At 41.7% G+C, this 12,771-nt stretch overlaps 1 protein-coding gene across 5 annotated transcripts in view; it reads right to left on the bottom strand.

The window, feature by feature from the left end:
- Positions 1–1,874: 1,874 nt before the first annotated feature.
- The window catches only part of LOC106584305 (F-box-like/WD repeat-containing protein TBL1XR1), a 51,463-nt gene continuing 40,566 nt past the window's right edge, over positions 1,875–12,771 (bottom strand). For 4 of the 5 annotated variants that reach the window (XM_045706026.2, XM_014169390.3, XM_014169391.3 and 1 more), the window contains 14 exons: positions 11,528–11,630; positions 11,118–11,263; positions 10,504–10,723; positions 10,220–10,394; positions 8,733–8,874; positions 8,389–8,452; positions 8,200–8,297; positions 7,976–8,036; positions 7,654–7,775; positions 7,450–7,524; positions 6,986–7,113; positions 6,531–6,696; positions 5,997–6,098; positions 1,875–5,852 (listed from right to left, as the gene is read on the bottom strand). In XM_045706026.2, the coding sequence (XP_045561982.2) occupies positions 5,826–5,852; positions 5,997–6,098; positions 6,531–6,696; positions 6,986–7,113; positions 7,450–7,524; positions 7,654–7,775; positions 7,976–8,036; positions 8,200–8,297; positions 8,389–8,452; positions 8,733–8,874; positions 10,220–10,394; positions 10,504–10,723; positions 11,118–11,263; positions 11,528–11,585 (1,584 nt within the window). In that variant the 5' untranslated portion in view covers positions 11,586–11,630 and the 3' untranslated portion in view covers positions 1,875–5,825. The remainder of the gene's footprint in view (positions 5,853–5,996; positions 6,099–6,530; positions 6,697–6,985; positions 7,114–7,449; positions 7,525–7,653; positions 7,776–7,975; positions 8,037–8,199; positions 8,298–8,388; positions 8,453–8,732; positions 8,875–10,219; positions 10,395–10,503; positions 10,724–11,117; positions 11,264–11,527; positions 11,631–12,771) is intronic. The other variant, XM_014169392.3, reaches the window with a different exon arrangement.

Below are 12,771 nucleotides of genomic sequence, written 5' to 3'. Positions count from 1 at the left end.
TATTCTCTCCCTTCCTGAGGGAGCTGGGTGAATGGTGGCCAGGTATAGGTCCAGTTGTAAAAGGAACCCCTGGCACTGTGCGGCCGTCCCATCATACTCCCTGGGAAGGGAGAGACGTATCCCACTGGAGCTGGATCCGGACGGGACGGGTAGAGGTAACCCCGGTTGCGCTGGTCGAGGCGCTGGAGACTGTCTCTCCCAGCGGTCCATGGTCTGGACAACGCGATCCATCATGGCACTGAGATGATGTACCTTTACCGCATGTTCCCGGACTCGCTCCTCGACTCCTCTGACCGGGGTACCTGCTCCTGCTGACTCCATGGTTGGTGTAAGATTCTGTCAGGTGTGTGCGTACTGGTAGCAAAGTCAGGTGCAGGAGAGCAGAGATTTGTGAACAGGCGCACACTTTATTTAGACAAAAGTGCAAAACGCGCAAAACAGTCACAAGAATTATGTTTAACAATAAACATCTTTGTGAAAATAACACCGAAAAAACAAGCCAGTCTTGGCGCGTCAACAATTCACACGTAACACAAACAGTCTTACACAAAGACATGATGGGGAACAAAGGAATAAATACATGTAGATTGTTTGGGGAATGAAAACCAGGTGTGCAGGGAACAAGACAAAACAAATGGATACATGAAAAATGGAGGGGCGATGGCTAGAAAGCCGGTGACGTCGACCGCCGAACGCCGCCCGAACAAGGAGAGGAGCCGACTTCGGCGAAAGTCGTGACACAGAAATACTCCTCAGTTTCATCAGCTCTCGGGGTGGCTGGTCTCAGACGATCCCAAAGGTGAAGAAGCCGGATGTGGAGGTCCTGGGCTGGCACGTTTACACGTGGTCTGCGGTTGAGGCCGGTTGGACATACTGCCAAATTCTCTAAAACAATGTTGCAGGGGGCTTATGTCACAGAAATTAACATTCAATTCTCTGTCACCAGCTCTAATGGACATTCCTGCAGTCAGCATGCCAATTGCACACTCCCTCAAAACAACTGTGGTGTTGTGTGATAAAACTGCACATTTTAGTGGCCTTTCATTGTCCCGAGCACAAGGTTCACCGGTGTAATGATCATGCTGTTTAATCAGCTTCTTGATATGCCACATCTGTCAGGTGGATGGATTATCGTGGCAAATGAGAAATGCTCACTGAAAGGGATGTAAACAAATATGTGCACAAAATTGGAGAAATAAGCATATTTATCTTCTTTTTGGGGGGTCTTTTATTTCAGCTCATGAAACATGGGACCAACCCTTTACATGTTGCATTTTTATTTTTGTTCAGTATATATAGCAAAGTTACCATTAGTCATTTTGTATTTATTACTACTTTGATTATAAAGTGTTATTACTTTTCCATTATTTCTATAGTTCCTTTCTCTCTGCATTGTTGGGAAGGGCACGTAAGTAATAATTTCACTGTTAGTCTACACCTGTCGTTTACAAAGCATGTGACAAATAAAATTTGCATCAGGGTTATTTCCTACGGCCAACCATTTCATGTACTGTTTGGTTTTCATTTAATTGTTTTCCAAGGGCTTTATTGAATTAACAGTAGTCCTGCTGTTAGGGAGTCTTTACAACTATATATTTACATTGTTTAACAGCATAACCAGAGCAGATACAATTATTTTAGTCTATACATCAAATGTAGACTGGTGCATCACCAAATCTGAAAATAACTGGTATGATGCCACAGCATGTCTGGGATCTCACTATGGAAAAGTTGCCTACGCCTTCTTTCCCTACTAAGAATGATTTCATATTTATGCATCTCACTAGCTTACACATTTGACTTTGGGTTTATAAAGAACGTTTAGAATAAACAGATAAACAACCACGGGAAAATGAAATAAAAAATTATATATATTAATATCAAAATATATTTTATTCTGGACTTTTTTCAGATCTGGTTAAAATTACAACAGATCAATGCAATGCAAGGAGAATCTGCAAAAACAAAAACAAAACTTGACTTGAGAAAACCAAGGGTGGGGTGTGGGCACTCATGATGCAATGTGGAACCAAAAAAATCATTAAACTGGAACACACAGTACTTGAGTATCCCCAATAATCAAACATTTTACTCCTTTAGGCTACAAAGAAATATGAATTACAAAAGTTTTAAAAGAGTACAAAATGTCCAGGGGACATACACATCATAAAAATATGATTAGAATTCAGGTAGTGAAAATGAAGGGCAAAGCAGACACTAAGACAGCAGATTTTTCATATAAGAAAACCTCAAATACCTTTCCTCTGTCATGGACTGTATAATAAATAGTGTCCAGATGGTGCAATCTACTTAGAGTAGACGGTTTATACAGATTTAAAAGGTCTACACTTTGTATAAAATGCAAATTTATGGGACAATTGCACAGACCCTGATTAAACCTACTCTAAGACTAAAACATCCTCAATGTTTCCACAGAAAGTGCTTTATGAGACCAGGAGTAGGCTTCATATGGGCCCATGCATCCGGCCCTATGTCTAGCGATATCCTTAAAAAATAAACGGATAAGATATAAGGCTTAAACAAGGGGGACAAGGAATCCTGGCCATCACAATTGCTTCTGGATCCTCACAGTTCCATCAAGGCAAAACCTCACTCTGCAATCATTAAAATTAGAATGGCTTGCTTTGTTTTAAAAACACTACATTTAACCAGATATCTAGAAAGTAATTGGTGAATATTCAGATTTGTCCCATTTCAAATGAAATTGTTAAAAAGTAAATCCAAAATTACTTACAGTGCCTTGCAAAAGTATTCATCCCCCTTGGCATTTTTCTTATTTGTTGCATTACAACCTGTAACTTAAATGGATTTTTATTTTTATTTCATGTAATGGACATACACAAAATAGTCCAAATTGGTGGAGTGAAATGAAAAAAAATTACTTCTTTCAAAGAATTATATATTTTTTTAAAAACGGAAAAGTGGTGCATGCATATTCATTCACCCCCTTTGCTATGAAGCCCATAAATAAGATCTGGTGCAACCAATTACCTTCAGAATTAGTTAAATAAAGTCCACCTGTGTGCAATCTAAGTGTCACATGATCTGTCACATAATCTGTGTTCTGAAAGGCCCCAGAGTCTGCAACACCACTAAGCAAGCGGCACTATGAAGACCAAGGAGCTCCCCAAACAGGTCAGGGACAAAGTTGTGGAGAAGTACAGATCAGGGTTGGGTTCTAAAAAAAATATCAGAAACTTTGAACATCCCACAGAGCACCATTAAATCCAATATTAAAAAAATGGAAAGAATATGGCACCACAACAAACCTGCCAAGAGAGGGCCGTACACCAAAACTCACAGACCAGGCAAGGAGGGCATTAATCAGAGAGGCAACAAAGAGACCAAAGATAACCCTGAAGGAGCTGCAAAGCTCCACAGCGGAGATTGGAGTATCTGTCCATAGGACCACTTTAAGCCGTACACTCCACAGAGCTAGGCTTTACAGAAGAGTGGCCAGAAAAAGAAGAGTGGCCATTGCTTAAAGAAAAAAAATAAGTGTTCGCTAAAAGGCATATGCGAGACTCCCCAAACATACGGAAGAAGGTATTCTAGTCAGATGACTAAAATTTAGCTTTTTGGCCATCAAGAAAAATGCTATGTCTGGCACAAACCCAACACCTCTCATCACCCCAAGAAAACCATCCCCACAGTGAAGCACGGTGGTGGCAGCATCATGCTGTGGGGGTGTTTTTCCATCGGCAGAGACTGGGAAACTGGTCAGAATTGAAGGAATGATGGTGGGTGCCAAATACAGAGAAATTCTTGAGGGAAACCTGTTTCAGTCTTCAAGAGATTTGAGACTGGGACGGAGGTTCACCTTCCAGCAGGACAATGACCCTAAGCATACTGCTAAAGCAACACTCGAGTGGTTTAAGGGGAAACATTTAAATGTATTGGAATGGCCTAGTCAAAGACCAGACCTCAATCCAATTGAGAATCTGTGGTATGACTTAAAGATTGCTGTACACCAGCGGAACCCTTCTAACTTGAAGGAGCTGGAGCAGTTTTGCCTTGAAAAATAGGCAAACATCCCCATGGCTAGATGTGCCAAGCTTATAGAGACATACCCCAAAATACTTGCAGCTGTAATTGCTGCAAAAGGTGGCACTACAAAGGAGGGGGGGGGGGGGGGGGGGGGGGGGTAAATGGTTATGAACGCTCATCTTTAATTTCTTTGTCTTCTTATTTGTTTGTTTCACAATAAAAAATATTTTGCATCTTCAAAGTGGTAGGCATGTTGTGTAAATCAAATGATACAACCCCCCCCCAAAAAATATATTTTAATTCCAGGTTGTAAGGCAACAAAATAGGAAAAATGCCAAGGGGGGTGAATACTTTAGCAAGCCCCTGTAACTGTTGATTGCTTACTGACCAGTAGGGGACTTCTCTGCTCACAATGATTTGAAATGATACATTTACATGAATGTACAATTATATCACACAGTGTTGCATGACTGCTTCAAATTCAGTTAACTTTTTAACTACTTTTTAAAAAAATGCAGCACAAAAATAATGTATATGGTGTATGTTACTCCATGTGATTTCTTATTCCTAGCCCAACACCCAGACTTGCTTTAAGATTACATTTTTCCACTGAAAACAGCATTGCTTGTTTGTGATCCAAATAACCACTGTCAATATCTAGTTTGGGAAATCATCTACAGGAATAAAAAAAAAACTTTGCCTTATAAACATGTAAACCATTTTGAGTAAAACCCTAATGGAAGTTTTGTTATGACACAAATATGATAAATCAGCAATATGAAATGTACTTGAAAATAATCATTGAGAGAAACACATTATCAGCTAAGTAGTCATTAGAAGAATACAAAACTTAAAGCAAGTCTTCCCTTTTTGCTATATATTGTAAAAGGGGCCTCCGTTTCCCGAGTGGTAACACTGTTGTGAAAGGTCCAGTGGGCATCACAGTTCCAATCCTTCACACTGGGGGGGGTCATTAGGTACTGATTTGTCTGCTTCTGTTCTTTAACCAATCCAATACCTGATGTTTCCACATGATAGCTACAGCAGTACAGCTTTGTCCAGGAGGGACTCATGGAATGTTTCTCTAGCTCCATCGATGGTGCAGAAACCAACCATAAACATGGTTTTAAAGGATCCAGATGTATAATGCCTCTTTTTTAATGTGTGCCCATGTTAATTTATACTCATATTATGGCCAGAAGAAACAATGTATTCTTTAGAAAAAATAAATAAAAAAACTACTGCATTTAGATGTCAACAGTAAAAACTACAACTACAAAAAATGAAATTTTTCTTCAAGTCCCGATATTGTTTTGAACCACAAAGCGTACACTACCAAATATGATTTTTTTCAAAGAACAGTTTTGTGAGTGTGTATAAAAAGATGACTCCTTAAACATTGAAATAATATAAATGATTTTGTTAAAAACCGAACTGACGGCCGCAGGATTGGAAAGCCGATATGTCTGCACACAGAGACTGAACTACCAATAAAGTTAAAACATATTTTTTTGTCTTGATGAGCATGGTTTAAAGATCAAAAAGCAAAATAGCTTCCAAATGTTGGTACATATACAGATCTGCTTTTTTTTCTTCTTCATTTACATTTTTTTGTCTGTGTCCCTTTAATGTCTCTGGTCCTAACGACTTGCTGCACAGAGCGTGTCCTTGCTCCTGAATCTGCTGTGTCGGAGTGCTTGTTTCTGGTCTGTAGTGGCCAGCCATGGTTTAAGCGGGACTAGCAGTACATGGGGCAGGGACAGTCATTTTGGCTATGTACACATTCATTGTCGGTCCATGGCTTCCAACAAGCAGTGTTATTTCCGCAGATCTAATACACAAACCTGAAAAACAAGAAATTCTAGTTTTAGTATATTATTATTTGAGATATATATCTCAGAGTGCTAAACTTTTATTTTGGCGATAACACAATAGAAAACATTTTAAAAAACTAAGTATATGAAAATGCTCAAAACATTAGTACGCACAGATCCATCTGATGCACTTGCTCCCACTTTGTCACCTGCTGCATTCCAGCAAACTTCAAAGATCCCCCCTGTCCCCCTGTAACTATGGACTAAAGCGCCAGTCTGTGGAAAGGGAAGAGAAGACGTTAGATCAACAACCACAACGACAGGCACAAGCCAAAGGTTAAACCAGCACTACAGTTTTCAGCTGTGCTAACATAATTGCAAAAGGGTTTTCTAATGATCAATTAGCCTTTTAAATTATAAACTTCGATTAGCTAACACAACGTGCCACTGGAACACAGGAGTGATTGTTGCTGATAATGGGCCTCTGTACACCTATGTAGATATTTCATTAAAAATCAGCCATAGCTTGCTTAGATTTAAATTCATTCGAAAGCCTAATTAAAGTCTCCAAAATAAGCACTACCACTGACCTAAGTAACAAAATAGCTAATAGGTACTATCACTAACAGTTCCCAGCTCCATGCAAGCTGGACAGCGGGACAGTGTCAGGGGACGGATAGCCAGGGGATTGATGGTGTCAGACTGTACCTGCGTGTTCCAGATGTGAACACACTTGTCGAAGGAGCCGCTGGCCAGATGCCTGCCGTCTGGGCTGAAGGCCACACTGTAGACAGGCTCCTGGTGTTTGGTTAACGTGTGGATGCAGATGCCTCGGTCCACATCCCACAGCCGCACCGTCGAATCAAAGGACGCGCTGCAAGGAACACAGGAAAAACTGTCATCTATCTGCCCCCCCAGAAGCAAGTACTTGGCTCATAGTCATAGCTCACTTCAAACAAAGCCCCAATACAGCAAAACACAAACTCTTGCAATTCAGAGTTTCTGCTCAGGGCACAAAGACTGTGGCTGGCCCAGAAACAGTGTGGTCATCAGTCCATTACCCTCGAACAGGGCCACACCGCTGTTATGTCAGTAATGCTGCTCGCACATCCAAGCAAATGAATGCCGACACAGAGGGCACAGCAGTGCTTCTGTTTCAGTACCTGGCAAGCATCAGATTGGCATTGGGGTTGTTGGTTCCAGGACCGGTGGGGCTCCATTTGATAGTGTAGATCTCTTTGCTGTGAGCTTGCAGATCATGAACGCACGTGTCCTGTTTCATACTCCAGATCTAGCATGGTGAAATGACAAAATAATGTTTTACATGTGATGATCATGCAAAAAAGCTGAATGTTCAGAAAGATAAGAATGTTTGGTTGGTTTTATACTTGGTTTATTTTTCAGGTCGACAATTTGTCGAGTGGTATTCATCACAATTGAAACTAAGAAAAATGATAGAGTGATATAAACAACACATAAATTATTTGAATTTCTGGTACATAATCCAGAGCACAACATTAAACAGTGCACGAGTATTTATTTATAAAATGTATTTAACAGGGACAGTAATCAAAAACTCTGACAACACTGGATGTAGCTAGACAGCTAGTTTTCATTCCTATCTTACCTTCAGCGTCATGTCATCTGAGCAAGAGGCTAGCAGGTTACCGGTTGGATCCCATTTGATTGCATTCACTTCATTCTGGAACGGAGGGGAACAGAGTTATCAGTGCAGACAGAGAAAGGGCAAAGTCTCTGACACATAGAAATAGGTACTTCTATAATGTCTGCAGGAGCAGTGTTACACTGTGGGGTGTGGGGGCTGACTCACTGTGTGTCCTTGGAATGTCTTGATAGGCCTGTCTTGGCCAAGCTTACACACATGGATGCACATGTCTGTACTGCAGGAGGCAAACGTGTTGTTGCTCTGCCAGTCCACATCCAGAGCAGGTGCTGTTGAGTCACAACAAGAGGAAGAGTGGAAGAAAATGCAATGAATAAACAACATAGAACTCTATGCCTGTGCTTGACAGAAACTAGGAATGATTCGGCACAAAAATACCCTTACTGTTTGTAGTCACGTAAGTATGTACTGATACATGTCTAATAAGGGTTAATTAAGAGGAAAGAAGCCAATGGATAATTCAGTGCACCTGAATGGAACGGGAACTGCTGCTTTGCTTCTCCTGTGTGAGCATCCCATATGATTGTAGTCTGCAGGGAGAAACACACACACACAAACAAAAACATTAAATTAGAACACGCCTAAGAATAACAAGGTTCTTTTAGTTCTGACTAACAGAAGAGGTTAATGAGTCATCATAGCATTTCAAGTCTTGAGCTCATAACACAAATATAAGCCTGTTTGGGTTCTTACCTTATCTACTCCGGCACTAAGAATAAAGTTTCCTTTCTTGTTCCATTTTAATGCAAAAATGGGACCTTTGTGTTGACCCAGGGTACTTGCAAGATTACCTAGGGTTCAAAGCATTTATATTAGAGAGGCGAGTGTTTCGGAAACTGACAAGATGGTGAGTTGAAAAAGCAGTAAAAAGTGGCAACTCACCATCCTTTGTCCATATCCTGGCAAATCCATCATATGAGCCGGTTGCTAGTAATGTACCCTCACTCTGTCAGGTGGAAAGAGATAAATTGTATAAATAAAATAAAAAGGTTTTAAAGCAAATACATATTGTTCAGCACATCAGCATAGGAACATAATTCTGCTCGATGAAATTTCCCTTGCAAGGATAAATAACATACAGAGCAAAACAGTAGCAAGGTCAAAGCTTTGAAACATTAAAGCAGTTTCAAGTGACTCCTAACATTCAAAAAAATAGAAGTGGAAATAAAGTTATGGAATTTGAGGGGTTGTGATAAGTTATGAGTGAGTGTAGACCCTTGACTCACATTCCAGTCTAATGATGTGACGTCTTTGTTGCTGGGGACGTCCTGACCTCCCTCCCGTATGCAGTGCCTCAGTACAAGCTGTGTGGAGCTGCTGGTGCTGTTCTCACTCAGGTTCCAGATCCGTGCCGTCGAGTCCCCAGACCTGCACCGTGGTGGGACAGTCAGCACAGTACAATGCAATACAGCAACAAACCAGAAACACAGAAAGCCCTAGGTCCTCGGTAAATCAGTCTATCAATCAATATATTGACATAGGATTGCAAAATTCTGTTAACTTTCCCAAAATGCCCAGGTTTTTTTCTAATCCAGGTTGGGAGATTCATGGAATAAGGAAGGAATAAGCAAGAAATCCAGAATCCTACTGGGACGTTTTCCAGAAAGAAAGAGAGAGAGAGAGAGAGAGAGAGAGCCAAAGAGAGTGAGAGAAAGAGAGAGAGAGAGAGAGAGAGAGGGAGAGAGAGAGAGAGAGAGACAGAGAGAGAGACAGAGACAGAGACAGAGAGAGAGAGAGAGAGAGAGAGAGAGAGAGAACCTATTGCTCTTTATGGTTGTGAGGTCTGGGGTCCGCTCACCAATCAAGAATTCACTAAATGGGACAAACACCAAATTCAGAGACTGCATGCGGAATTCTGCAAAAATATCCTCTGTGTACAACGTAAAACACCAAATAATGCATGCAGAGCAGAATTGGGCCGATACCCGCTAATTATCAAAATCCAGAAAAGAGACATTAAATTCCACAACCACCTAAAAGGAAGCGATTCCCAAACCTTCCATAACAAAGCCATCACCTACAGAGAGATGAACCTGGAGAAGAGTCCCCTAAGCAAGCTGGTCCTGGGGCTCCGTTCACAAACACAAACAGACCCCCAGGACAGCAACACAATTAGACCGAACCAAATAATGAGAAAACAAAATGACAATTACTTGACACATTGGAAATATATATATTTTTTAAACAGAGCAAAATAGAATGCTATTTGGCCCTAAACAGAGAGTACACAGTGGCAGAATACCTGACCAATGTGACTGAACCAAAATTAAGGAAATATTTGACTATGTACAGACTAGCCTTGCTATTGAGAAAGGCCACCAAAAGCAGACCTGGCTTTCAAGAAAGACAGTCTAATGTGCACACTGACCACAAAATGAGGTGGAAACTGAGCTGCACTTCCTAACCTCCTGCCAAGTGTATGACCATAGAGACACATATTTCCCTCAGATTACACAGACCCACCAAGAATTCTAAAACAAATCCAATTCTAAAACAAATCCAATCCAATTTTGATAAACTCCCATATCTATTGGGTGAAATACCAGTGTGTAATCACAGCAGCAATATTTGTGCCTCGTTGCCACAAGAAAAGGGCAACCAGTGAATAACAAACACCATTGTAAATACAACCTATATTTATGTTGATTTATTTGTAACTATATGCACATCATTACAACAATATATATATAGAGAGAGAGAGACAGACACTGACCCGGACGCAAGCAGGTCAGAGACAGGGTTCCAGGCGCAGATGAACACCTCTGACTCGTGACCTCGGAGCACCATGGCTTTGTTCTGGGGAATCTCCACATCCCCATCCACCTCCATCATGTCGACATGGTTGTCTGTATGGCACACAGAGAGCACCTCATCAGCATGTGCAAGATCTGAATAACAAAACATCCAGCATTGGCATTGACTCAACAATGTTACAAATATTTGTTTCCCTCCTTTCTCTCGGTGTTATAGTTAATAAACGCTAAAGCCGAGACTCACTAGCTAAGGTGTGAGCTCCGTTCTCCTCGCCGTTGGCCGTGTTCTCTCCGTTCTTGGCATTGGCCGTCAAGTTGGTGGTGGTGGCCGGGGGGGCCTGGGCCGCCTGCTGCTGGGCCAGCTTGTCTCGGTAGGCCTGCTGCCGTGTCTGCACCACATCCGGCATTACCGCGTCGATGAGCGACAGGGACTCGATCGGCCGTCCGTCGAACAGCGTGCCGTCCTGGGGACACCAGACAAGCTGGTTATACTAAAATGCAAACTGCTAAATAACTACTGTAGCTATAAGCAATGATAGGCTAAAATCATCAGTTATAACTCAAATTAAAGAATAATAAATACATTCTCAAAAATAATCACTAGAGAACCATCTATTAAAATATAATAATGCAATGCATTATAAAGCTACATTGGTTAATAACGGCATATTAACTGAAGAGCAGAAACCTAGCACCGCATGCATATTCTTTCTGATTTGTGATCAAACAATTGCTGATTTCTGCATTTGATCACACTATACCAGGCTTGCGGAAATAAAGTCCACAGATTCCCTGATAGTCAGCTGAGATGAGATGCTGTGATAATGAGTTGTGTGAATGAGGAGGAGATGAGATCACCTCATTAATGCTGACTTCGGCCTCCACGTACTGCAGGCCCTTCTGTATGATGGAGATGAGGGCAGCAGGGGGCACCAGGGCTCCATTGATGTTGGACTGGCTGATGTGGCTCTCTATGCCAAACGTGAAGGCTGAGTGGGAAAATCCTGTCGAGGGCAAGCATGAGCAGCATGTCAGTAGGCACTAGGCAGCACATTATACTGAGCAGAGCCCTCCCTTTGGTGACTCTGGAAATAGCACATTTCAAATAGCTCTGTGGTTGTTATTGTAGTGCACATTTTCTAGGCACCCTTTAATAGCACTAGAACATTACATGAGTAGGAGAATATACAGAACATTGTTTCAACAGCTGTCTGTTACCAGTGTTTACCGAATGTGAATGGACATGTGGTTTGAGCGTTGGAGCCTACCTGACTCCTGTAGGTATCTGTACACAAGAAAGTTGACCTCATCACTGCTAATGCTCATCTTTACACCTGGTTACACCATGAGGTCAGCAAACAGGACATAGGCCTGCAATGAAAGGGAGGAGGTGAGACAGTTGTTTTATCAGAACCCAGCGCAGAATATTTTCACATTAGACAAATCACACATATAAGTGCTGCTAAGTAAAAACTGAAGCCAGGGCTAGAGAGTGGAGACTTCCTCCCAGGAGATGCACTAACACATTTTGTCTGTGTGCAAAAACCATTCCACCCTGCTGCACACACAAGTTCGCACCAGGGCAGCAGGCAGGGTTCTCAGTCAGGGGTCAGGGTGTGCACAGAAACCTGCTGCTGGGGGCTAACTGTGGACAGGAGCAGTAGCACTGCTAGTGTGTCTCTCCATTATGGCAAATAACAAGGTGCAGTGCCCATTCTCGCCATCCCACTGCAGTGGTGCTGTTGCGTTAAACAGAATCTCAGCCGTTCTACTACTGACTGAATGTGTGTAATTGGGGATGGGAAGGGGATTCTCTTTCCAGAGCGGAGCTGAGCTGTTGCTCTGGGCTGTACTGTGCTCCATCAATTACAGCAGCAGTGTTTTCCGTAAGTGCATGGAGTAGCCAGCCAGATAGAAATAATTGCCAGCCAGGGAGTTCTGGGCTGGGGGGCACCGGTGGGGGCATGCCCCCGAGAAAATAAATTGCAGAATGAGCTCTATTTTGGTGGCTACTGGTACATTCTAATGCCCCTAGAAATCAGCCAAATCGCCCTCTATTGGCGAAAGTGCACAGTCAAAGAGGAGAATAATTATACCGTCAAGGAAAATTATTATTATAATTTTTTTTAGGCATACTAAGACAAAAAAAATGTGACAGTGTTTAAGTGATAACACAGTGTAGGAAATGAAGAAAATTATTAAAATGCTGGAAGTGAATGCTGGAATTAAACAATTAACTATGAAAATGATCAAAAGCTGTGTGCATTAAGGAAAAACACGCCTGGCTCAAATATAAGCCACTCTGTAATACGTGCCTCTTGTGTTCAGTGATTTAAGCAAATAGACACCCAGGCTATTAACCTGTTGGGTCTAGGGGGCAGCATTTGCACGTCTGGATAAAAAAAATGTACCCGATTTAATCTGGTTACTAATCCTACCCAGTAACTAGAATATGCATATACTTATTATATATGGATAGAAAACACTCTAAAGTTTCCAAAACTGTTTGAAT

This window comes from Salmo salar, chromosome 23, assembly GCF_965601325.2.
Source record: "Salmo salar chromosome 23, fSalSal1, whole genome shotgun sequence".
Taxonomy (NCBI): Eukaryota; Metazoa; Chordata; class Actinopteri; order Salmoniformes; family Salmonidae; genus Salmo; species Salmo salar.
Note: the sequence above shows the minus strand (reverse complement) of the source record. Positions and strands in the feature narration are given on the sequence as shown.